The following is a 26738-nucleotide window of genomic DNA, read 5'->3' as shown; positions in this document are numbered from 1 at the left end:
GCCTTATACTGAGTCAAACTCTGGGTCCATCTTGCCCAGTGTTGTCGACACTGATTGGCAGCAGCAGCTCTCCAGAGTTTCAGGCAGGATTCTTTCGTAGCCCTACTTGGAGATGCTGGGGATTGAACCTCGGAGCTTCTGCATGCCGAGCATGTGCTCTACCACTGAGCTACAGCCCTTCCTATTGCTGGATAATGGCAACTGACAAACAAAACAGCCCCAGATTTGTTTCTCTGCAACCATGTGAACCCACCTTTCTCAAAGACTTGAGTGAGAAGGAGAAAAACCAACCCTCTTGTCTGTTTCTATAAAGTCAAATACAGTTCAGAACTTCTCTTGCCCACTGAAGAGAATATCTTGGGGAATATGCTCCTGGTGGAATAAAGAAGAGAAAGAAAGAACAGGATAGGGGAAGGAAGAAGAAAAGAGGAACAGTGATTGGAAATGCGGGGGGGGGGGAGAGAGAATTCCCTAAGCCAAGTGGTTCCTTTCAGAGAGGTAGTACTTCAGAGGAATTTAGAGGCTGTGGAGGGTTTGTAAGGATTGCATGTACTTAAATGAATTTATGAGGTGAGGTGGCTGAGGGCTTTTTCTAGCTTTTTTAAAACTGTAGAACCTATTTAAAAGCCTCAGCAGTTCCTCGATCATGATGCCACATAGTCCTAACCCTCCTTTTGGAATAATTTGAGTCCTGTAGCTATTTAGGAGAAATAAAAGTAGAGGGGGAGAAAGATGTTTGTGGGGGCTAATTGGATCCTTTGATGTACTGAAGCTACTAAACTTCTGCAGAAGCCAAAGTTTCCAGTTTGGGACAGTAAAGTTAGATGCTGTGTGAAATACCAGTATTTCACAAGGAGCTCTTGCTTCCCTTCCTTCTCCCTCTTCAAAATTTAATTGCAAGCAAGCTCCCAACAGTGGGCATAAAAGAGCAGAAACATAGGGGGAGAGAGGTTGTTTGCACCTCAAAAAAAACACCCTACAGCAGAGATTAGAATCATAGAATAGTAGGGTTGGAAGGGGCCTACAAGGCCATCGAGTCCAACCCCCTGCTCAGTGCAGGAATCCAAGTCAGAGCATCCCTGACAGATGGCTGTCCAGCCCCGTCTCGAACGCCTCCAGTGTGGGAGAGCCCGCCACCTCCCTAGGGAATTGGTTCCACTGTCGTATTGCTCTAACAGTCAGGAAGATTTTCCTGATGTTCAGCCGGAATCTGGCTTCCTGTAACTTGAGCCCATTATTCCGTGTCCTGGGGATAGTAGATTAGGGACAGTGACCTCCTAATGGTCACCTTAAACTCCTTCTGTTTAGGATCTCTAATCCCATGTGGCTTGATAGGGTTTTTTAACTTTTTCTTTTAGTCTTTGAAAAAAGGAAGATTTATGCATGGCTAGCACAAAAGCCACTGGACCTAACTGCCTGAAATTGAGCAGGTTCAATCAGATCCATGGGGGCTACCAGGTCTCCATATTTCGTGTATTTATCATACAAACTAAAAAAGCTATGTCCGTTTCTGTTTTCCAGTACAAGTCAATGGGAAAATGTAAAAAAATGGCAATAAGGACAGCTCAAACTATCTGGGGCACAGCTCAAAAAAGATCCAGGGCCCGTTCCCAGCCTGCCTGGAGGAGAAGGCTATCAATGATTACTAGTCCTGATGGCTATATGCCATCTCCAGTATCAGAGCCAGTTGCCTATGTACACTGATGGGGAAATTGGGCAGGAGGGTGCTGTGGCACTCATGTCCTGCCTATGGGTTTCCCATGGGCAGTTGGCATTTTTAAGTAATAGCTGTGTGTCCAAATGGCAACCCAGGCCTAGCTTTTGGACATCCAGTGGACACAAACGGACACAAAAATTTTAATCCATGAACCAAGAATGCAAATTCAGATTGGAAGCCACTGAAACACTAACTAGAGGTATGAAAGTTTAGCGAAGTGGAATACAACAGTAGAGCAGTAGTAGAATGATGACACAGGCTCCACTCCAGTGGCAGACCACAAACGCCTTCCAGTTGTCACACGTTGACGCGGTGCACCATGCTTAGTACTACACCGCTGCTCTTCCTCTTCCTCCTTTACAGATGTGTCAGTCTCACTACTGCTTTTTGAGGAAATTCACATCTCTTCCTCACCACTTGGCACAGGGGCACTACTAATGATGTCAAGTTTTCGAAGGGCATCATCTCTTGCAGTCAGTATATGGGGTAGAATGAAGTTGGTCCGCTGCAATGCTTTTTGCCGTTCTTGGAATGCAAGTGTTATGTCTGCCATCAGTCCTGTTAACATAACCTGCTGTGACTTTGAGGTCCAGGTCTTCAGCAGTCCTGTACCAGAATATTTTTCACTTTGCTATTTAGAATCAGACACCTGTTCCCAGACACTTCTGCATCCTGGAAGATTATGTAAAACAGCAACAATGAGATTTCTTACATGCTCTGCAAAACGTACTTCGAAGTATGGAGGAAAAGGATGACATTCAGGGAAAAGTCAGTATGGGAGTTTTAATTTGGAAGGAGCTGTTCAAAAATATGTTGCTAAGCCAGAAAGCTTACGTGGCCATTTTTTCAGTTCAGGCACTGTTTCAAGGGCTGATTCCATTGCTAGATCTGATCGATGACACGGGCACTATACTCTCAGTAATCCATGACCAACATGATCTTCAAGACGTTTCCAGCCTCCAGCCTTTCAACCCGTACTGGCAGCTTCACCATCTGCTGTAATCCCCACTAGTATTTCAAAGGAGACACCAGTAGACTGATGCCTTCAGCACAACTTCCAGCAAACCTTCTGCTCCTGTTTTTTCAGGCTGAATCACTCCAATGAAGGCACAATGAATCTCAGCTGGGTTATCTTTCAGCATGTACTTAGCAAGAACAAATTTATTATATTATTATTTGTTATATTATATAACAAATAAAATAAATTTATTTCCAGGTGAACGTCAGGAAGAACTTCCTGACTGTTAGAGCAATAAGACAATGGAACCAATTCCCTGGGGAGGTGGTGGGCTCTCCCACACTGGAGGCCTTCAAGACGAGGCTGGACAGCCACCTGGCAGGGATGCTCTGACTTGGATTCCTGCACTGAGCAGGGGGTTGGACTCGATGGCCTTGTAGGCCCCTTCCAACCCTACTATTCTATGATTCTATTATATTTATTTTGTCTATCTGCACCATCAAGTTCAACAGAGAGACTAATACCTGGGGCCAGGTTATCTGAAGGATTGCCTCCTCCCATATGTGCCTACCCAGACCTTAAGATCATCCTCAGTGGTCCATCTCCGTGAGCCCCTGCCAAAGGAAGTGAGGCGGGTGGCTACTAGTGTAGTGTGTAGCTAGTGTAGTGTAGTGGTGAGAGTGACGGACTGGGAGCTGGGAGATCCGGGTTCTAGTCCCCACTTGGCCATGGAAGCTCACTGGGTGACTTTGGGCCAGTCGCAGAGTCTCAGCCCAACCTACCTCACAGGGTTGTTGTTGTGAGGATACAATGGAGAGGAGGAGGATAATGTAAGCCGCCTTGGGTTCCTTGCAAGAGGAAAAAAGGTGGGATATAAATGCAATAATAAATAAATAATAAATACTAGGAAGAGGGCCTTTACTGCTGTGGCAGCCCGGCTGTGGAATGAGCTCCCTACTGAGGTTCGCCTGGTACCTGTGTTGTATTCCTTCCGGCACCAGATGAAGACCTTTTGGTTCTTCCAGGCGTTTTAGTATTTTAGCTTTCTAGTCTTTTAGCTTTGCTGTTTTAAATCTGTATTTTAAATCTCTGCATTGCTGCAAGGTTTTATTCTGGTTTTCTTCCGGTTGTATTGTTATATTGTGGTTTTAATGCTTTTATATTTTATATTGTTTTATCATGCACTTTTTGGTTTTAATTTTTGTGAACCGCCCAGAGAGCTTCGACTATTGGGCGGTATAGAAATGAAATAAATAAATAAAATAGCTATTGTCAGGTGCTGTGCAACTTTCTTAATTTCTAGTTCACCAATTTTCTGTAGCATCTCATTGTACACAACTGGATCTCTGTAATGTGAAACTGAGCCATGGGGCTGAAAATTATCAAGCTGAACATCCCAGTTGTTGGCACTCAGCTGTGCTTGTTCTGACTGTGCTCTCAGGGTTGCCAATGAATGTGCTGGCCATGAATGAGCAGTCGATGTTTCCAACAGCAAATCATTATACACATCAATACAGAGGGCAAGCAGGTGATTTACTACATCTGCCTGATGCAGCTTCAGACCTTTCATCCAAGGGTGCTTGTCTGCTTGGTGTTTCCACAGTCTTGCAGCTTCATTTGCTTCTGATGCAGCTTTATCTGCCTTGGATTCAAGTTGATCAATTAGTCTTTCACATTTCTGCTTGCTTTCAACCCAGATTCCACTGGCCAGTGGAACAATCCCATTTTTAGAAAATGTAGCAGCTTCTGTTTCATATGTTTTACAGGGAATACGGCAGATGTAAGGCCTTCTATGTTTTCCATCAACTTCAACTGACTTATTTAGAAAACGGTATTTCTTCAACAGCCAGTCAATGTCCATTTTATGACCCAACATGGATTTGTCAAAAACAAGTCCTGCCAGACAAATCTGATCTCAGTTTTTGATCAAGTAACCTCCCTTGTAGACCGTGGGAATGCTGTAGACATCATATACCTCGACTTCAGCAAAGCTTTCGACAAAGTGCCCCATGATCTCCTGATGAGCAAACTAGCTCAAAGTGGGCTAGATGAAACAACGGTCCAGTGGATCCACAGTTGGCTACAGAATCGAACTCCAAGAGTGCTTCTCAATGGGACCTTCTCAAACTGGGGAGAGGTAACGAGTGGGGTACCGCAGGGCTCGATCCTGGGCCCAGTGCTCTTCAACATTTTTATGAATGACTTGGAGGAGGAGGTGCAGGGAATGCTGATCAAATTTGCAGATGACACAAAATTGGGAGGGATAGCTAATACTTTGGAAGACAGAAACAAAATTCAAAGTGATCTGGATAGACTGGAGCGCTGGGCAGAAAACAACAGAATGACATTTAATAGGGACAAATGCCAAGTTCTGCACCTAGGAAAAAGAAACCAAATGCACAGTTACAAGATGGGGGATACGTGGCTCAACCACACTACAAGCGAGAAGGATCTTGGAATTGTTGTCGATCACAAGCTGAATATGAGCCAACAATGTGATGTGGCTGCAAAAAAGGCCAATGCTCTTTTGGGCTGCATTCATAGAAGCATAGCTTCCAAATCCCGGGAAGTCCTAGTTCCCCTCTACTCAGCACTGGTTAGGCCTCATCTGGAGTACTGTGTCCAGTTCTGGGCACCACACTTTAAGAAGGATGCAGACAAGCTGGAGAGGGTTCAGAGGAGGGCAACGAAGATGATCAGGGGACTGGAAACAAAGCCTTATGAAGAGAGACTGAAAGAACGGGGCATGTTTAGCCTTGAGAAGACTGAGGGGAGATATGATAGCGCTCTTCAAGTACTTGAAAGATTGTCACAGAGAAGAAGGCCAGGATCTCTTCTCGCTCATCCCAGAGTGCAGGACACGGAATCATGGGCTCAAGTGACAGGAAGCCAGATTCCGGCTGAACATCAGGAAAAACGTCCTGACTGTTAGAGCAATATGACAGTGGAACCAATTACCTGGGGAAGTGGCGGGCTCTCCCACACTGGAGGCGTTCAAGAGGAGGCTGGACAGCCACCTGTCAGGGATGCTCTGACTTGGATTCCTGCACTGAGCAGGGGGTTGGACTCGATGGCCTTGTAGGCCCCTTCCAACCCTACTATTCTATGATTCTATGAAAACCTTTATACCAACATGATGATGTGCTTGAAGTTTCAAGAGTGAGATTACTGAAATAATCTAACTCTGTTTTGGTTGTGAGCAGTGCTCTTCCAAGCCCTCCTTTTCTGCATGGGTGACCGTGTCAGCATGTGCATGTGCAGCAACAGTAGACTTGAGGCTTAGGACTGATTTCTGTAGATTCCGCACAGATGAGCTCCTTACATTGAACCACTAGAGATTATGCTTGAGCCGGTGGCTGTGGAACCTAAGAAATTGCAGCAATTATGGTTTTCCCCGAAGTGGGTTCTAGAGAAATATGAGGTGGTACTGCTGATTATGGGTCTGATTTTGGCTTAGGTGCTGCAGGGGCAGCAGCAATGCCAGTGAATAAGGTCATTCTCTGCCGAATTGTTTCTTAAACATCTTTCTGCCGTTTTTTTTTCTTCCTTCTTCTTGTCCAAGTCACTCAAATGTGAATGCTTCGGGTTGTCAATATCGTTCTTTAGCTGCAGAGTGCCCTTGGAACCTTACAAGCTACGGCCGCTCGTGGATCCTTGGGCGGAAGGGGATGTTTGTACGGGGGAGGGGGCCAGAGGAGCCAGCGGGGAAGCTGGCCAGGCCTCTTGTAGCCCAAGCGGCGACCCCCGCCCCCTTTGTACAACGCCATGGCCACTAGCGCCCTATTCCAGCCACGAGGGGGCGCTCGGGGGACAGGAGACGTGACCCGCTGGTTGGGCGGCAGGCAGCAGATGGGCTCGCAACTCTCGCGGCGGCGCTGGTCCCCGGGTCGGGCGTCAAGGTGTGCGGTATGGCTTGACTAAGGCGTGAGTACCTCTGATGTGTGAAAGGGGGGCCAGAAAAAAAGTGATTCCATCCCACCCCATCCCTTGTGTTGTTGCTTTTTCCTTTTTTGTCAGGGTCACTTTCTGTGCTATGGGAAGGGAATTCTGCATATGCTCAGAAGCCAGGCCTTAATTCCCAAGAAAAGGCTTAGGGCTCAAAAGTTTAAAGCTGGCTGAAGACCATGCCGTCTGCCCTGGGAATCCCGCTGTGTAACTTGATCTAATGTCTATGACTATTTACTTGGGGGCGGGGGAAGGCCTGCCCTCCGAATATGCTTGGAGGGTCCAGAGGGATTTTTGTTTAAATTAGTGACTCAGTTTGGTATTGAAATCACCTTGCCCCAGGACCGAAATCTGGCACAAATTAAACCCATACATGTTTTGAGAAGAATGATATACAGTATGTGTGCCTGTGTGTGTGTGTATGTGCAGCTTCAGCTGCAAATCCTTGATTTTCTAAAAAGATGTTGGGGGCTGTGGGTGGGGTGGGGAGAGAGAAAATGTTCTTTGCAGAAAGGTAAGGCATTGCTCTTTTACTACAAAATATAAAAATGAAATAACAAATATTTTATTTTCAGTCCTGACTAATCCTACAATAATTTTTCTGTGATCTTAAAATGCTGGCATTAGAGGATTTAGTGTTTTGTGTTATTTTTGCGTACTATGCAGTTTTTTAAAATACCTTCTTTAAGTTACTGCAAAACAAAAATAACAATAATCCCCAACTATATATTTTTGTAATACCAGAATAGTTGTGTTTTTAACACGTTGTTCTAAGTTCTGAAATTAGCGTTTTAGAGGTGATGATAATGAAGGGTTTGCTTTTTAATTCATGTCTTTCCTGGTGGGTGGGCAGGCTAGTAAGAATTTTGCTAACCTGTGTAAGTGCATTTTCAAGGCTGTATTCCCTCCTGTATTTAGTTTTAGCCACCTTCACCTTAAGCCAAATGTTAGGGTTTGTACATGGTAGCGAGGCTTCTGCATGCAAGCCATTTGAAAGAAAAAATGAACACCCGGTAACAATTTCTTTAAAAATGCCCTGATTGGTGATGGGATTATTTAGTGATGATGCCTCCTCTTAGGAAGGCAATTCACAGAGAGAAAAAACAAAAAGGCAAAAGAGAACGAGCATTTACCAGTCGCACCTACGCACAAGGTTATCTTAAAATAAAAAGGAGACCACACTCTTCTTTAGTGAAGAAAAGGTTAAATAGTTTACTCACAATACTACTGCATGTAGGATGCAAGTACAGCATAGGGTTTCAAAAGGAGATTGTTCAGTCAGTTTTGAGCGCCATTACACAAGCAGGAGCAAGAGAGCAAACACAAGTGTGCTCCCAGCAATGGTGGAAGTCAGAGAAAGAAGGTGGGGGAAGGATGGGAGGAGCAAAAAAAAAGAAATCCCAGGAAACCACACTGTAGGCTATAGAGATCCTAAGGTTAGCTGTGGCCAACATTCCCATGAATTACCTCCCTGCAATACTGCCCCATTTATTTATTTTCTTAATTGCCCATCTGGACAGTCACCCAGCCACTCTGGGCGACGTACAGCAATACAAACAGTTTAAAACAATAAAATTTTACATTAAAACATCATATTTCTAAAAATACCCTAACCCACCCGAAAAGCCTGCCTAAACAACCACATTTTTAATGTGTGGCGGAAGCTCATTAAAGAAGGGGCATGGCAGAGTTCCCTAGGGAGGGAGTTCCACTGAGTGGGGGCCACCGCAGAGAAGGCCCTCTCCCTCGTCCCCACCAGTCTAGCTGTCCTGGCTGATGGGACAGAGAGAAGGCCATCCGAGGCTGATCTTGTTGAGCGGCCTGTCTGATGCTGCTGAAGGCACTTCTTGAGATAGGCTGGGCCGGAACCATATAGGGTTTTATAAGTCAAAACCAATACCTTGAATTTGGCCCAGAAAACAACTGGTAACCAGTGAAACTCCTTCAGCACCGGAGTGATGTGGTCACGCCAGCGGCTGCTTTTAATCAGGTGAGCCGCCGCGTTCTGCACCAGCTGCAGCTTCCGAACCGTCTTCAAGGGTACGCCACATAGAGCGCATTACAGTAGTCTAGATGAGAGGAGACCAGGGCATGTACTAACAATCATAGAATCATAGAATCATAGAATAGTAGGGTTGGAAGGGGCCTACAAGGCCATCGAGTCCAACCCCCTGCTCAGTGTGGGAATCCAAATCAGAGCATCCCTGACAAATGGCTGTCCAGCCTCGTCTTGAAGGCCTCCAGTGTGGGAGACTGATGGGAGCAGATGATCGGGAAGGTGGGGGCGCAGCCTCCTGACAGGGGTAGCTCCATGGCATCATCCATCTCTGGGAGCTCTAGCTCCAGGACCCCTCCAGTAGGGCATGACACTGATGGGCCAAGGGTCTGACCCAGTATAAGGCAGGTTCCTATATTCCTTAAAACTGACAATAATTCTGCTCCTGATCAGTTACTTCATTTTCACTGTTCCAGCTTTGTCATTCAGCAGGGTTATGTGAGCTGTTTTAGGCAGTGCTGGGGTTGGGAGAGATGAAGGCAGAAAGTAGTATCTGGATGGTGCAACAACATTTTTGAAGTGTTGGCCCTAAGTGGACTGTGCTGCAAGCAGCATAACCAACCTGCCAGGTCGCTGGGGTCATCAGAGGGCATGTTCCTGGTGGCTCCGCATGGACCCATGGCCCAGTTGGAGTCCACCAGGATAAGAGCCTTCAGTGTGGTGGCCCCTTTCCTGTGGACCTCCCTGCCCTTGGAGGTCAGGCAGGCGCCAACATTGTCTTCCTTCCGGCGCCTCCTGAAGACGCTATTTCAAGAGGCCTTCCTTGCATGACCAGCCATGGTTTGTTAAATTCCACTTTGTTGGGGTTTGTCTTTTTAAAAAATGTTTTAACTCTTTTAACCTGCTGCTTTATTCTTTTACCGTGTTGTTCACCGCTCCAAAATCTTCTGATGTGGAGTGGTATATAAATATCGTAAATAAATAAATAAATAAAGTCTTGGGCCAATGCTACATTTTGGAACAATAAGACAACAATAATTAAGTGCCACAGAAAATTAAGAGGGGAGGTTTGGCTGTGCCTAATATTGTGCAGGGGTGATAACAGCTATGAGTCAATGGTGGATCAAAATGGTACCAATGCAAGTTAATTGTCAGAACAGAAGGATATTCATATTTTTGGTGGTGCTGCCTCAGTTCTGGGATGCTTGTCCCAGGTAGTGAGATCCTGGGTAGACTGCTGGACTTGGAGGCCCTGATTCAGATGCCCCACACTCAGCCATGAAGCTCACTGGGTAACTTTGGCCCATTACCAGCTCTCAGCTTAATCCACTTCGCAAGGTTGTTGTTGTGAGGATAAAATGGAGAGGAGAACCATGGATGCCACCCAGAGCTCCTTGGAGGAGGGGTGGCTAAAAATGTTTAATCATAAACATGATTAATATTTTCAACAGAATTAACTTTTGTCTACTGTTACAGAGATTGTAGGAAGTGGAGTTGGTATGCTAATGAATCCAGAAATCTGTTTGCTAAAAAATTCTCCTGGCGATGTTAAAAAGAATTAGGGGTATATATGTGTGTGTGGCACCGGATGTTCTCTTCTGTCCCATAATAACTGATGAATTACCAACCCACAGAGGCATCTCTTCCATTTATCTATATATAGATATAGGGGGAAATGCCCATATCTTGGGGGCGCGGGAGTGTTGCAAGAATGGCTGTGAGTGTGGCAAAGAACTGGAAAAATAAGGAGGAGGGTTAAGGAGGCTTAGAGAAGCCTGGCACAGAGTGCTAAAGAATAAGATCCCTGCTTTTACACATGTTGTGTTGGGGTGGGGAGAGGTTAGTCATGCAGCAACCCCAGGACAAAAAGTTGGGCATTTATGGACTTCTGCATGGGAAATAAGAGAAGAGGTGCAGTGGATGGTTTCCAGTCCCTCCATGGAAGGCTGTTCTTGTGCATATCATGATGCCGAATTTTCCATTTCTGTGTTTAAATGTGTTTGTTTCCCCCCGTTTTCAAGTCTTGTTTTCAAGTCTTGTTTTCATTGTCTGTTTCTCCTTTGTGGAGCAGACATTCACCTATGAAGCAATTTTGCTTTTCAGAACAAGGGTGGACAAGTGGCGGCCCTCCAGCTGTTTGGCAGACCACTCCCATCAGCCCCGCCGGCAGAGCCTGTTGGGAGGGAGGGCCTTGCTGCTGGCTGCGCTGGCCAGGGCTGATGGGCATGGTTGGCCAAAGCATCTTGGTGGCTACTTGCCCACCCCAGTCTTAGAATCACGATTACTTGGTGTATGTTATACTTGCTATTTGTACACTTGTCCTTTGTTATACTTGTTATCCTAGTTATTGAAGTGAAGTAAAACCAAACAAAGATGGCAATCAGTGCTCCAGCGTCCAAGTGCCAGCCAGGACAAATCCCTCCCGGTGAGGAGCAAAAGAAGGGGAGTAAAGCTCCGCCTGCCCCCCGCCGCCGCATGTCGCCATCACAGCATGCCATGCCACAGTGTTGCCTTGGCCCTACGCAGGTCTGCTGTTTACATCTGAGCAAGAAGGAGAGAGGCGTTCCTGCTGCTGGCAGTATAAAAGAATGTGACCTGCCGCTCCTCTTTCTTGTCAGCACTTCCTAAGGAACCGTTGAGCAACGAGTCCAAGGATCTCTTCTCCTTCCTGGGCAGCTCTACAAAGATTCTCTCCTCTCTGGAGAGCAACCTGAGGGAAAGATCAGTTCCTGGATGAAGAATGAAACTCTGTTGCCCCAGCGGTGCCTTCACCTTCATTCTTTTCTACATGACTGTTTGGCTGAAAGCAGGTAGGTACAATTTTATATCCACTCTTTGAAAGGGAATATCTAATAGGAGGCCTTCATTGGATAACCCATCCCAGATGATTAAATTACAAATTGAATGATTTGAATATCAATCACTCTTTATTATGGTCCAATGACCACAGTAAAATGATTTGAATATGTAGAAAGATCCTGATGCTGTTCGTGTTCAACAGGATGAAAGAAGCCACAGTACATGCTCAAGCACATCCTTGACACCCCCGCCATTGCCTGTCTTCTGGCTTCCTTGTGGTTTTCTCTGTTCCTCTCATCCTGGCCATGCCTGTCTCCAGGTCGAAGAGGGAGGGAGAGACTCACACGTTTGTCTGAACAGCCGGCCACAGAGCCCCTCACAGCAGGAAGGGAGCTGTCTGCTGCTCTTGCCTTTGGCATGGTTCTTCGGTGCTCTCTAGTGCAGGTTCAGGGGAGTTGCCAGCCAGCCAGGGAGGTCCTGAGGCTCAAGTCCTAGTGTGATCAGATTGCAGTGGATTCATTGGGCAGGAGATGTGCACAGGCCCTTCCCCAGAGCCCTTGTGGGGCGCAGGGGGCTTGGAGGGGAAGTGGGTGGCAGAAGTGCACAGCTTGACCCAGCTCTCCACACAGGGGCAAAGACTCTGGGGAGAGCAGCGGCAAGAGGCAGGATGGATGCCACAATAACCACTCAGTCTTAAGCCAGGAAATCACCCCAGCGATACAGTAGGCCAGGGTTCAACTGGTCCCCAATCAGAAATATTTCTCCAGCCAGCCAAGTGATGAATGGAACAAAGTGACCCTCTTCTCATACCTGGGGAATGGACTATACGGGGGCTTCTTGAGGCAGGAGTGTCTGGGGAGGGGGAAGGACAGACTGAGTGAATGGTGACAGAACTCATCACAAACGGAACAAAGAGACCACATCATGGAACAGTCCATAAGGGATGGGGAAACCTGCAAGGCCTCAGCTTGGAAAGATCGAAATTCTGAAGACAATCTCATGTCTTTAATCTTGTGTAGGCAGGCGCTGGAGGGACTGGGCGCTTTGTGGGTCACGTGCAGGTGACTGGCACTTTGTACCTCTAGCAGAACTTTCTGTTTTACTTCATACCGTGTGATCCACAGCTCATTCCTATCCAGTGTAACTGCTGTTTTTTACTACATTGACTTTTCACTCCATGTAACTCCAATGTTGCTGATTAAGCGGAGAGGATGATCTGATGAGCTGCTCAGCTTTTGGGACATCCTTCTTCATGGAGGTGGAGTTCCTTTTCTAATTCTTCTCCTGTTCCCAGAAGGGAACTGGATTTGGGGCAGCCACTGCTGTGGCTCCCCTGGGAGTAAAGGTCACTCCAAGCTGACAGTGGACTCACTCAGGCCCTCACCCTTTCTGCTGGGAAGGTTAGCCAAATGCTAGGTGCTGTCACAGAAGTGTCACCCCTCCCCTTGTAAAAATGCTGAAAAGGGGTGTCCTATTCCAGTTCAGTGTCTTCTTCAAAGGGTACAAGCAACACAGAGACATTTCCTGGAAAAGTGAGGGTTGTGAGAAGCTTCTTGAAGAATATTTCAGGAAACGTCCCACATTTATGCGTGGTAGAGGAAACTGGGCTAACTGGAACTGGAATATGTCAATTCTGTGCACCAACTTGTCACAGAGCTGGCAGGAGAAGGAAGATGCTCCCCCAGCAACGCACACCCCTACACATGTCCCTGGGTCTGGTTACTCTGGTACTGAAGGAGGCAACGCTTTATCCGGCTTTTGCTGTTTTAATTTCCACTTTCTAACTAGGAGCTCAAAACTCTTGCTCTGGTCACTGTGGGACATCTCAGCCCAGCTGCTCGTGCCAACCGACTTGTGAGTCCCTGGGAACTTGCTGCCCAGATTTTTGGGAATTTTGCCTGAATGTCTCTCCCTACTCAGGAACGCTGCTTGGTGGAAAAGATTTTACGCTTCTAAATGTGACCTTCAACACCCATTCTTCTGTGAAGTGCAGGTGAGCAGAGCTCATTGAGCTTTACGGAGCCACGTGGGGAAGCGTAACGCCTTCCCCAAAATATGTGCATCGTTGGCAGCAGCTGCTCTTCAGTGTGGTCATAAACGATGCTTCATAGTCCATGGGCCAGAAGGGTTGGCCAGTCCCATCTGGAGTGGATTCGTGAGATAGCCTTTTGTTCATAGCTGGTGACTCTTGTAAAATTATTAGCTACAATGTCATCTGTAATAAGTAGCTTTCACTGAAAGAAGACCCTAATTGTATTTTTTTTAAAATAGCCAGATATACATAATACTTGTTTGGGACTGTAAGTTTGTCACCTTTTGCCCAGTTAGGGCCCAAAAGGGCTCAAAGTGGCTGGGAAAAAATCCGTAATATATTGAAATAATTTTGGGGAGCATCACTGAGAACATGCAGTGCAAAAATCTGTAAGTCAGGTATGGAAAAATCCTGTTTATTAGATTTCACTTATGGATAAAATTGTTCATAAGAGGCTGAGGTATGGTCTATATTTAGCGTATTATACACCAAGATTTTCCCCATTTAGCCTGTTGGCTGACACTGAGCAACAGCTGGTCACAATTCTATTGAGATAACATTCCCAGCGTACTACTATTATTATTATTATTATTATTATTATTATTATTATTATTATTATTATTATTATTATTATTATTATATAACTACTACAACTACTACTACTACTATTTACATTTCCATACCTCCCCATGGCTGATGCTGATACTCTCTCTCACACACAGACATTTGTCAGCATAGTCCATTCCAAATACACGGGTCTTTAAATGGAGTGGTTGGTACCATCTTGAGAGATTCAGCGGGGCACTGTTTTTTTTAAAATAGTCTTTGACCCTAGTAAAACTATTAACCATGATGTCTGCTGGTAATGAATAGATTTTACTGAAAAGAAAACCTTTATTGTGTAAAAGAAGAAGAAGCCAGAAATACATTATGCTCCAATCTGAGCACAAGGTGACGAAACAAATTGACATATGCAACATACTCTAGGTGAAATACGTGTCAGGGAGATGAAATTGAAAGGGAACTTGATTCCATTACAATATTTTGCATTATGTCAGCGTCATATCAGCATTCACAAATCCACAGAAACAGCAAAGCTGAAGCACAATGATTTCCCCAACGTTTTAACGGATCATTAAAGTCATTGTCATCATCGTCTCCCTCACAGACGGATTCCAAGTGGTCGTCTCCGGCCCGGTTGTCGCAGTGTTGCGCATGGCGTGTTGCTGTGCACATCAAATCGTGTATGATTTGGGGTGGCCCAAAACTTTACTTGGGGTACAGAGCTCCAGTTCCTTATTTCTTTCTACATATTTTAACTGTTTTTGCCTTGGTCCACCATACTTGAGTGTGCTATACGTACAGAAAGGTTTGGGCCAGACAGGATATTTATTTATTTATTTATTTGTTTCATTTCTATACCGCCCAATAGCCGAAGCTCTCTGGGCGGTTCACAAAAATTAAAACCAAACAACACACAATAAAACAATTTAAAATATATAGAACATTAAAACCACAGCGCTGGTTATGGAATCATCCACAGGATTCAGCGCTACTGGAGAGGGGGCACTCTCCCGGATGCGTGGCTGTATGATTTTGGGTTGCCAAAGCTTAATTTGGGGCACACAACATCAGTTCCTTATTCTTTTCTATTTTTATATTTTAAACCGTTGAGGGGGCTGTAAAATACACATTTTTAAAAACACAGGTGGGCTTGCAGGACCTGTTGTGCTTTTTACTAGAGCCCTCTGAGTTAGACCCATTGAAATAAATGGGACTTAAGATAGTCATGACTAACTGAAGTCCCACTGACTTCCACGCACTGTGCAGCTGATCCTCACATAGAATCATAGCATCATAGAATAGTAGGGTTGGAAGGGGCCTACAAGGCCATCGAGTCCAACCCCCTGCTCAACGCAGGAACCCAAATCAGAGCTGTCCAGCCTCCTCTTGAACACCTCCAGTGTGGGAGAGTCCACCACCTCCCTAGGGAATTGGTTCCATTGTCATATTGCTCTAACAGTCAGGAAGTTTTTCCTGATGTTCAGCTGGAATCTGGCTTCCTGTCACTTGAGCCCATTCTTCCGTGTCCTGCACTCTGGGATGATCAAGAAGAGATCCTGGCCTTCCTCTCTCTGACAACCTTTCAAGTACTTGAAGAGCGCTGGTGCTGGAGAAGACTCTTACGAGTCCCCTGGACTGCAAGGAGGTCAAATCAGTCCATCCTAAAGGAAATCAACCCTGAGTGCTCATTGGAAGGACAGATACTGAAGCTGAAGTTCAAATATTTTGGCCACCTAATGCGAAGAGAAAACTCTCTGAAAAAGACCCTGATGCTGGGAAAGACTGAAGGCAAAAGGAGAAGGGGACGGCAGAGGATGAGATGGCTAGATAGCATCACCGATGCAATGAACATGAACTTGAGCACGCTCCGGGAGACAGCGCAGGACAGGAAGGCCTGGCGTGCTATGGTCCATGGGGTCACGAAGAGTCGGACACGAGTGAACAACTGAACAACAAATCATATCTCCCCTCAGTCTTCTCTTCTCAAGTGTTGTTTTAAGGTCATATGAGATGCTGGAAGCTGTAAAGTGTTGTTTTAAGGTCATATCAGATGCTATTTCCATAGTGGTAAACCTTTCATTGTTGTTCTGCCTATAAAATAAGACACATATTTCCATTTTAATTCAGATGTGGTGATTTTGGCAGCCATTCTGGATTTTTAAATTTCCACTTTCCCATTGTATCATGGGTTTGAGCCAGTGGAGGCGAAGCAAAACCCTTCAGCCGCAGAAAGGGAGGGAAAGGGAGTGGGAAATGGGGGTGGGGGACACAAAGGCTATTGGGAAGGCAGTTATCTGTTGGGACTGCTGGTTGCTCCTTTTAGCTGCGGTGTGGTTTGTTCTTAATATTGGCAGGTTTGCACAGGCAGTTGAGACCAGTGGTTATGTTGCTGAAGATGGACGTGTTCACTGCGTATCCCCCTTGCTCTATCAGATTGGCATCGTGAGCCTGGAAGTGTCTAGTGACGGTGGCCGGACATTTCCCTGGTCAGGCACATGGGTGTCAGGTGACCTATTATCTGCTATTCTTGCTCTAATGTGCATGTTATGCGTTCTCCCCTAGAAGCAGGACTCTCCACACACCTCTTGGTCTCACCGATTTCCTTGAGGGGCAGAGCAGGGCTCCCCAAAGCAACGGTCCTCGTTTCAAGTGCCCCGGGGGCATCCCACTCTGCTCTTAAGCGACACGAGGCCCTGAATGAAACGGCTCCACCCTGCAGTGTGGAAGGCCAGGATTGGGTGGGGCAGAAAGCACCACCCAGCAAGCCTTTCCCTGGCTTTGCCATTTCCAAAGTGTGGGGGGCTCCATCCCTTCTGTGCACACAAAGACATTTTCCTCCCAATGCTGCTCCTCAGCGTGAGGGGTGGGGGGCAGGGGCGGCTTCTCCAGGGGCTGGCTATGTCCCTCCTTTCCGAAAACTGCTTGTTTGCAGGCCACGATCAGTTGTTCAACTAGTGGGAGCTCACAACTAGCTGCACATATTTATTTAGGAGCCATATAAAGCAAATGAGCAACCAGTCACCATCGTTTGTTCTGTAATGTAGTTCATCATAGCAAAGTGTCCCCTTTGGAAAAAAGCACATTAGTGAACGAAACGAAGTGGCAATACTATGGCACTCCTGGGACTGGAGGAAGCCTGACCATCACGTGGAACCGGCAGATGCTCCAAGCCAGCCACGTCAACATTGAAGTCTGGGGCTATAACGAAATGGGTAAGCCCATGCCACAGCTGCGGGCAGGGCGCACAGTGCAGCGGAGCAGGTGGGCGGGTGGCGGCTTTCATTCCCAGTCACACCACACCCTCAGCAGGGGCGCGGAGAGACCTGTGGCGGCCCTGGCGCTGGCGCGAATGGCTTGCAAGGGGAGGGGGAAAGAGGCCGCACACACGCACCCTGAAACAGGAAGGGAGGGCGGAGAACGCTGCTCCCCCTCACAAGCCTGGCAGGGACTCGGGGAGCATCGGAGGCTTCCCCATCGGAGCGCTCCGACTCTGCTGGCAGGATAGTCTGACAAACAGCCAGGGAGGGGGGGCTGCTGCCTTTGTTTCCTGCTCGGGAGCCTCCTGGGGGGCAGGTCTGGCCACCTTGGGAATGCGGGGCTAGACGGCCCCTGTCTGCTCCAGGAGAGGCTGTTCTGCAGGCAGCAGCGGCTAGATCTCCATGTGCCACATCAGGGCAGGGCTGCTCAGTCCACGTGTGGCTTGTGGTGTCTGAGCCCCTCCCCCCCCACGCACACACTCTCCCCTGCACAGGCAGGCCTTACTCCAGCCACTGGGCCGCTGAATGGAAGTACCTTTATACCCTGAGGAGAAACCACCCCAACACAGGGGAGTGGACTTTCCTGCCGGCGCCCTCCGCCCTGAACAGTGCCTGGGAACTGGGGGCTCTGAGGATTTCTTCCAATGTGTCTTCTGATGGTCAGAGGTGAGTGCTTCAGCTCCAGGATGCCCGAGTGCTTTGGACCCTTCCTCCTGCTAGGTTAGCACAGCAACATGTCTAGTATGGCGTGTCCAGTATGGTGAGGTCCTCCTCAAGGTCTTACCAATGCTGGCAGGACAGGAATGAGCACAAGGGGAAGGCTGCAGGCAGGCACGTTCCATAGGCACGTTCCAGAAAGCTTCAGCTATTGGGCGGTATAGAAGTGAAATGAAATAAATAAAAAAAATAGGCTTCTCATGGCACCCATGTTCTGCTTTCTCAGAAGCCCACTTGGGTCTTAGCTGCCCCTCCAGCAGCTGGTCCAGCTGAGACGGTCATGGAACGATCCTATTGCCCAGTAACTCTTCGTGCCAATAACTAAGTTTCCTTCCATCTGATCTTACTCCACTTTGATGAGCCTTCAGCCCTCTGTTTTGCTTCGGTTTGCAATTGACTGAAAGGGGCTGTAATTTCCAGTTTGACTCCTCCCTGGAGGAAGCCCCCCTCCAGCTTTGGTAGAGAAGCCCCTTGCGTCCTGAAAAGGGTGCTCCTGCCAACGTAGCCTGAACCAGCAGAAGCAGCTGTTGACCTTGCAGCATCAGGTGGTTAATGTGTATCACACACCCATGCACACATCAGACCTTCTTCCCTGCGTTACACACAGCAATTTCCATTTCTGTTCTGCTTCCCTCTACCAGCAATGCGGCATCCATCTGGAGCACAGAGCATGCGCTGGCCTGGCATTTGGAAGATGCCTTCCGGAAGGATTCCTCTACATGGGCGACAGCCAAGTGTCAGCAATGGGACCTCAAAGAGAGGGGCCTGCCCGATTTCCTGGAGGAGACTGTGGATTGCCCCTGCACTTTGGCACAAGCCCGCGCAGACATGGGCCGATTCCACGTAGGTCTCGTGTGTCTAGTCTGAAGATGCTCTCAGCGGAGGGGTGTTCATTACTGGGGGCATAAAAACCTCAACTGATGCTGACTGGAGGAGAAGAACAGGAACCCTCTCAGGGTCCTGAACCTGGTGTTTTCAGGGGCTTCTCGAATGGCTCCAGGTTAAAGCAGGGCACCTAGGTGGATGTGCTCTCTCTCTCTCTCTCTCTCTCTCTCTCTCTCCCGCTTCAATGCAGCATTCGCATACCTCCAGGGGAACAAAATCAGGGTCCTGGCTGCAATGGCGACCTGCGGGGGGGGGAGGAGGCTGGGGTGGGCAGGGGGAGGCTCTTCTCCAGTGTGTGGTTCTGCCCTCAGACAAGCAACATCACTCTCAGCAAGCGCATGGTCCCAAATCTGTGTTTGTGAACGTAACACAAAGGGGGCATCTGTCAGGGAAGATCAGTGGGTGAGGGGGCTCTTAAGTGTTTCTGGGCCTGCTAATTCTCCCCTGTAAATCCCCATCCCTCAGATGTTCCCTCCCCAGGCTGGGCATACTTCCAGTCTTGGAGCCTGGCTGGAGGAAAAACAGACTAAAGCATCCGGGGAAATATTTGCCCAAGAGAATCAGTGGAAAAGGAAGGGCTAAGCAAACCATTTCCATGCTGATTCCCTTCTCCAGACAGTCTGGAAGATGTCCCCGGATAGCCCCCTCCCAGCATTAGCACTGGGGGGCAAATGTAGGGCAGAGGTCCTGGTGATTGCCTTGAAAGGTATAGTTCTGCCTTGCCATGGAGTGATGAAAGCCATGGGCTTGGATCCAGATTTAGTCATACTTGGCGTCGACCCAATGAACTCAGTGGGTCATATGTTAGTCAGGTCCCATTGACTTCAGTGGGTCTACTCTAAGTATGACTAAATCTGGATCCAGCCTGTGGTCTAACTCTTTCATTTCTGTTTAACCCACAAAGAATGTGACAACCACAGAGCAAGGAAGTCACAACAGATTAGGAACAGAGCTCAAGGACAGTCATTGGCAAGAAAGACACACAGACACACACAGGCAGCCCTTTGCAATTATAGGAACATTGGAAGCTGCTTTAGACCAGGTCAGAGTATTTGTCCCTCTAGCCCAGGAGTCCCAACATTTTGGGCCAATGGGCAGATTTGGGAATTTGAGAAGCTGCTATGGGCAGCAGCACAACATTCCTAATCAGTGGATCACTGCTTTGGCGTCTGTCACGTCTGTGGATCTTAGGCTGTGTCTTATTCAGCAAAGCCTTTTGTTTTGTGCCTACTGGACACCACAATGTCTCTTTAATAAGGGGTTGTCTAATTCAGCTTTTGAGAACACATAAATTTTGTACTGGAACACTGATGTACACGCTCTTTTAAATTATTGACCTGCTTCTTGGAAATTAACAAAGAAGGCAGTGTAAATGGATTCTCTGCACCCTTTTAACAGCCAAAAGACTGACATTACAACTTTGAAAGGATATAAAAAGGTGAAGGTGTCCCCAACCAGTCGTGTCCGACTCTAGGGTGCGGTGCTCATCCCCGTTTCTAAGCCGAAGAGCCAGCGCTGTCCGAAGACGCTTCCATGGTCATGTGGAACACCGAGGTGCACGGAATGCTGCTACCTTTCCTGCCGAGGCGGTACCTATTTATCTACTTGCAATTTCTTGCTTTCGAACTGCTAGGTTGGCAGAAGCTGGGACTGAAGACGGGAGCTCACTCCGTCACGCAGCACTCGGGTCTCGAACTGCTGACCTGCCGACCTTCCAGTCTGCAGTTCAGCGTCTTAACCACTAAGCCACCGCGGCCCCCTTGAGAGGATATACACTCACCTATAATGTAGTGGATTGAGGACCTTAGAACACCTTCAACATTTGGATGGGTGACATAGCAGCCACCTTCAAATGGATACTTATTTGGATATTTGGTCTGCTTTTCATAGAATCATAGAATAGTAGGGTTGAAAGGGGCCTACAAGGCCATCGAGTCCAACCCCCTGCTCAGTGTGGGAATCCAAGTCAGAGCATCCCTGACAGATGGCTGTCCAGCTTCGTCCTGAATGCCTCCAGTGTGGGAGAGCCCACCACCTCCCTAGGTAATCGGTTCCGTTGTTGTATGGCTCTAACAGTCAGGAACTTTTTCCTGATGTTCAGCAGGAATATGGCTTCCTGTCACTTGAGCCCATTCTTCCGTGTCCTGCACTCTGGGATGATCGAGAACAGATCTTGGCCTTCCTCTCTGTGACAACCGTTCAAGGACTTGAAGAGCACCATCATATCTCCCTCAGTCTTCTCAAGGCTAAACATGCCCAGTTCTTTCAGTCTCTCTTCATAAGGCTTCATTTCCAGTCCCCTGATCATCTTCGTTGCCCTCCTCTGAACCCTCTCCAGTTTGTCTGCATCCTGCTTAAAATGTGGTGCCCAGAACTGGACACAGTACTCCAGATGAGGCCTAACCAGTGCTGAGTAGAGGAGAACTAGGACTTCCCGGGATTTGGAAGCTATGCTTCTATGAACGCAGCCCAAAAGAGCATTTGCCTTTTTTGCAGCCACATCACATGGTTGGCTCATATTCAACTTGTGATCGACAACAATTCCAAGATCCTTCCCGCTTGTCGTGTTGTTGAGCCACATATCCCCCATCTTGTAACTGTGCATTTGGTTTCTTTTTCCTAGATGCAGAACTTGGCATTTATCCCTGTTAAAAGTCATTCTGTTGTTTTCTGCCCAGCGCTCCAGTCTATCCAGATCACTTTGAATTTTGTTTCTGTCTTCCAAAGTATTGGCTATCCCGCCCAATTTTGTGTCATCTGCAAATCTGATCAGCATTCCCTGCACCTCCTCCTCTAAGTCATTAATACAAATGTTGAAGAGCACTGGGCCCAGGACTGAGCCCTGCGGTACCCCATTCATTACCTCTCCCCAGTTTGAAGAGGTCCCATTGATAAGCACTCTTTGAGTCCGATTCTGTAGCCAACTGTGGATCCAACTGAGAGATGTTTCATCTAGCCCACTTTCAGCTAGTTTGCTCCTCCGGATATCATGGGGCACTTTGTCGAAAGCTTTGCTGAAGTCGAGGTATATGATGTCTGCAGCATTCCCACAGTCCACAAGGGAGGTTACTTGATCAAAAAATGAGATCAGGTTCTTCTGGCAGGTTTTGTTCTTGACAAATCCATGTTGGCTTTGAGTAATCACTGTATTGTTTTCAGGGTGCTTACAGATGGATTGCTTTGGAATCTGCTCCAGAATTTTCCCAGGGATTGATGTCAGACTGACTGGTCTGTAGCTCCCAGGTTCCTCTTTTTTACCCTTTTTGAAGATAGGGACCACATTAGCCCTCCTCCAGTCATCTGGCACTTTCTCCATCCTCCATGATTTCTCAAAGAGAATAGACAGCGGTTCTGAGAGTTCTTCTGCCAGTTCCTTTATTACTCTAGGATGCAGTTCATCTGGCCCTGGCAATTTGAACTCATTCCAAGTAATTAGGTGTTCCTTGACCATATACCTATTGATCTCAAGCTGCAATCCTGCCCCTTCAGCCTGTACTTCGCCTTTGCCAGGGGGCTCATAGACCCTCTTTTGGGAGAAGACTGAGCCAAAGTAGGAATTGAGCACCTCTGCCTTTTCTTTGTCATCTGTTATCGTTTTGCCATCCTTATTTAATAGCTGAACCACCATTGCTTTCCTCTGTCTTTTACTATGTACGTAGCTGAATAAAGCCTTTTTGTTGCTTTTAGCATCCCTTGCTAACCTCAGCTCGTTCTCAGCTTTAGCCTCCCTGACGCCATCCCTGCAATTCTGTGCTGCCTGCCTGTACTCTTCCTTTGTTACGTGGCCTTCTTTCCACTTCCTATATGTGTCCTTTTTGTTTTCTGGTCATCCCGAAGCTGTTTGTGAAGCCACATTGGCTTCTTCTGTTGTCTTCCACCTTTTTTTTTCTTGTTGGAATTGTTTGTAATTGTGCCTTGAGAATTTGTTCAAGCCTATGTATAATTGTAGAAAAATGTGTAGATTTCATACAAATTCATGTAAGTGTGTGTATGTTTGTGTGTCTAAAACATTTGGGTGCCTGCAGGCATCATGTTGGGGACCCATTCATGGGTGCCTTTGGAGGTGCCTATGGGCACTGTGCTGGGGACCCCTGATCTAGCCAGTATTGTCTGCTCCTGCCTTCCCCAACCTGGTGCCCTTCAGATGTTTTGGACTGCCAATGCCAGCATTCCTGACCATTGGCCATGCTTGCTGAGGCTGATGGGAGTTGAAGTCCAGAACAGCTGGAGGGCACCAGGTTGGAGCAGGTGGGTCTCTTTCAAGTGGCAGAGGTGCTCTGGTGCCTCTGTGGAGGGAGGCGATGCTCGTCCACCGCTTCCTCATCCTCTTAACAGGAGATGCTGCCGGGATTGACCCTTGGCCTCCCGTGTGCAAAGCAGGTGCTCCACGTGGGTTACGACCACTCCCGGGATGTGGTGGTGTATGGCATGCAGTGGCATGGCAGGTAATTAGCCAGCCGGTTCCCAGCTAATTGCCTGCCATTTCCATGAAATGCCATTTCCTCTTATGACCTCTTGGCCACCATTTCTAACCACCCTAACAATATAGTGTACGAAAGGACAACTAGAGAATAGCAAAAGAGAGGATTGGCCCACTGTTTAAATGTATGCAGGCCTATGAAGGAGCTCTTTTATGATTTAGCAATTCCAAGCCCTTAAGGGGGCTTTTCCTGCATGTCTTTTGGTCAGGATAAATTAAGTCATATGCTGCCTCCAGTGGAGAAAGATTGAAAGATGGATTTTCAGTGGAAGTCGCAAGCCCTTATGGGGGAATTTGAAGGATATCTCAGGCCCTGGAGTCCAAGAAACCAGAAAGTGCCTCTGGAGCGAATGGGCTCCCATTTAAACAAGGTTTTCTCATTGACTGACAGCCTGACACGCCAATGAGCTGGCAGGGCAGTGCATGTGAGAGTGAAGTCATCAGAGAATCTAGCAGGACCAAAAGGCTGAGCCTGACCATGGGAGCATCTTCTTTGGCTAACTATGGAAGCATCTTCGTCTCCTTTGAACTGAGCAAGGTCCCAACCCTCCATGGATCAAAGGAGGATTGCTGTGAAGCCAGAACAGGCTCTGAGTGGGAAAGGCTGCCCCACAGAGCTTGGGATGTCTGACCTGCCCAAAGCTTCATTCCCCAGCCTGTGAGTTTGGAGACCACCTAGGTGCATGCTGGCATCAGCCAGAGATGCCTGCTACACAACTGGCAGCAGTGACCCATATTGTGATCATTCAGCTTATCTGTTTGCCCTTCAGAGAACAGGCAGGGCTGGTTTTCTGTTTGCATGAATCTTTGCACCACTCCCAAGTTCCAGTGTTGTAACTAACCAACTCCTGCCAGAAATAAAAAATGATGAGCCCTCAAAGAAAATGTGTAAACTCATCCAGTGAATGAACAGCGAGCACTGAAACCCCATGGCACACATAGCTTTGGCAGTCACCACTTGACCACAGTCATTCCTGCCATGGTAACGCCCAGGATAGTTTGCCGTAACACACTTTACGTGGGGTTGCCACATGTGTAGGTTTTCTGTTTCAATTATTTGGCGTAAGCCACCTTGCTAATTTTGTTGAAAGGTATGATATAAATGCTTTAAATCAATCAACCAATAGTTCGTCTAGCCAGGGTTAAAGTTAGCATGGCGCTCCAATGACTTTGACCTGCTCTCCGTCTCTCTCTTCCAGACGGACTACGGCTGTGATATAGAAAAAGGGAGCATCTGCACTTACCATCCAGGCGCAGTGCACTGTGTGAGGTCTGTTCAGGCTAGGTAAGTCTCTGCTTCCAGGTGTATCTCAGCGTTTGGCCTAATGGCTCGTAGTCAAGTCCCATGAAGCTCTTTGGAAAGGCCTCTGCCTTCTGAAGGATTTTGAGCTGCTTTCCCTTCTCTTCCTCCCATCAGCCCACAATATGCTGCAGGGCAACAGTGCTGCTATGATGCTACCGGAACCCAGGTCCTCACAGGAGACTCCATTGGGGGAAGCACGCCTGATCGAGGGCATGACTGGGGTGCTCCCCCCTACAAAAAGCCCCCCAGAGTCCCTGGCTTTTCCCACTGGCTTTATGACGTCATTAGCTTTTACTACTGTTGCTTGTGGTCTGATAACTGCTCGGTCTACTCCAAGCACCGTCCCTCCAGTGGCTGCAGGAGATACCGCCCACCCCGTGCTGGTAAGTTCACTGAATTTTTGTCGTCCGTTTACAGAACATCAGAACAGCCCTGCTGGATCAGACCAAGGGTCCATCTAGCCCAGCATTCAGTTCACACAGTGGCCAGCCAGCTGCCCATGGGCAGGACGCGAGTGCAAAAGCACCCTCCCACCCATGTTCCCCAGCATAGGCATACTCCTTCTGATACTGGAGGTCGCACTTGGGGAGTAGTAGCTTGGACTAGCAGCCATTGACAACCTTTTCCTCCAGGAATTTGTCTAATCCCCTTTTAAAGCCAACCAAATGGGTGGCCATCACTACATCTTGTGACAGTGAATTCCATAGTTTAACTATGTGCTGTTTGAAGAACTACTTCCTTTAATCTGTCCTGAATCTCCCACCAATCAGCTTCATGAGATGACCCCATTGGGTTCTAGTATTATGAGAGAGGGAGGAAAATGTCTTCACTTTCACTTTCTCCACATCATGCATAATTTTGTACACCTCTAACATGTCTACCCTTTCTCACCTCTCTTCTAAGCTAAACAATCCCAGCTGTTGTAACCTTTCCTCATAGGAGAATTGCTTCAGCCCCTTGATTATTTTAGTTGCCTTTTTCTGCACTTTTTCCAGCTCTACAATATCCTTTTTTAGGTGCAGTTACTAGAACTGTACAGAGTATTCCAAGTGTGATTGCACCATAGATTTGTATAAGGGGAGTATGATCTTGGCAGTTTTATTTTCAGTTCTCGTCCTAATTATGCCTAAGATGGAATTTGCCTTTTTCACAGCAGCCACACACTGGGTCAACATTTTCATCAAGCTGTCCACCACAACCCCAAGATCTCTTTCTTGGTCAGTCACTGCTATGCTAGCTCAAATCCCATCAGATTATACTGGAGTTGGAATTTCTTGCCCCAACATGCATCACTTTACATTTGCTTACATTGAACCACATTTGCCATTTTGATGCCCATTCTCTTAGTTTGGAGAGATCCTTTTGGAGCTCAATCCCTTTTAGGTTTAGCCACCCTAAGTGATGTGGTGTCTTCAGCAAACATAGCCATGTTACTGCAAACTCTTAATTCCAAATCATTTATGAATAAGTTGAAAAGCACTGGTCCCAATACAGATCCCTTTGGGACCCCTGCCCCGCTGACATTGGAGCCATCAGCCTCCACTGCATGCAACCCATTCCAGACTAAAAGGTATTCCCAGCATCATGTCTATGGAAGCAAAAGTATGAATGTATGAAGAGGGCGGTGGTGCAGTGGCGGCACGGCAGTTAAGACCCGTTCTCGTTACCCGAGGCCTATTCCTGGTGGAGATGGAAATGTTTAGAACCTAAAAAAGAAAAAGAAAAAGATAGCGCTCTTCAAGTACTTGAAAGGTTGTCACAGAGAGGAAGGCCATGATCTCTTCTCAATCATCCTAGAGTGCAGGACATGGAATAATGGGCTCAAGTGACAGGAAGCCAGATTCCGGCTGAACATCAGGAAAAACTTCCTGACTGTTAGAGCAATACGACAGTGGAACCAATTCCCTAGGGAGGTGGTGGGCTCTCCCACACTGGAGGCGTTCAAGACGAGGCTGGAGAGCCATCTGTCAGGGATGCTCTGACTTGGATTCCTGCATTGAGTAGGGGGTTGGACTCGATGGCCTTGTAGGCCCCTTCCAACCCTACTATTGTATGATTCTATGATTTACTTACCTCCATTGGGAG

General features: G+C 47.4%; 1 protein-coding gene across 3 annotated transcripts in view; it reads left to right on the top strand.

The window, feature by feature from the left end:
• Positions 1-6366: 6366 nt before the first annotated feature.
• Positions 6367-26738, top strand: part of SUSD2 (sushi domain containing 2) — a 38815-nt gene continuing 18443 nt past the window's right edge. The window contains exons 1-9 of one of the 3 annotated variants that reach the window (XM_084859736.1): positions 6367-6599; positions 10961-11426; positions 13204-13408; positions 16366-16517; positions 17056-17223; positions 17763-17934; positions 18627-18828; positions 24550-24635; positions 24768-25036. In XM_084859736.1, the coding sequence (XP_084715862.1) occupies positions 11357-11426; positions 13204-13408; positions 16366-16517; positions 17056-17223; positions 17763-17934; positions 18627-18828; positions 24550-24635; positions 24768-25036 (1324 nt within the window). In that variant the 5' untranslated portion in view covers positions 6367-6599; positions 10961-11356. Of the gene's footprint in view, positions 6600-10960; positions 11427-13203; positions 13409-16365; positions 16518-17055; positions 17224-17762; positions 17935-18626; positions 18829-24549; positions 24636-24767; positions 25037-26738 lie in introns of those variants that run through there. The other 2 variants (XM_084859737.1, XM_084859738.1) reach the window with 2 other exon arrangements.

The sequence above is a fragment of the Heloderma suspectum genome, chromosome 5 (assembly GCF_057233095.1).
Source record: "Heloderma suspectum isolate Gila_16-S chromosome 5, 16-S_ref, whole genome shotgun sequence".
NCBI lineage: Eukaryota > Metazoa > Chordata > Lepidosauria > Squamata > Helodermatidae > Heloderma > Heloderma suspectum.
Note: the sequence above shows the minus strand (reverse complement) of the source record. Positions and strands in the feature narration are given on the sequence as shown.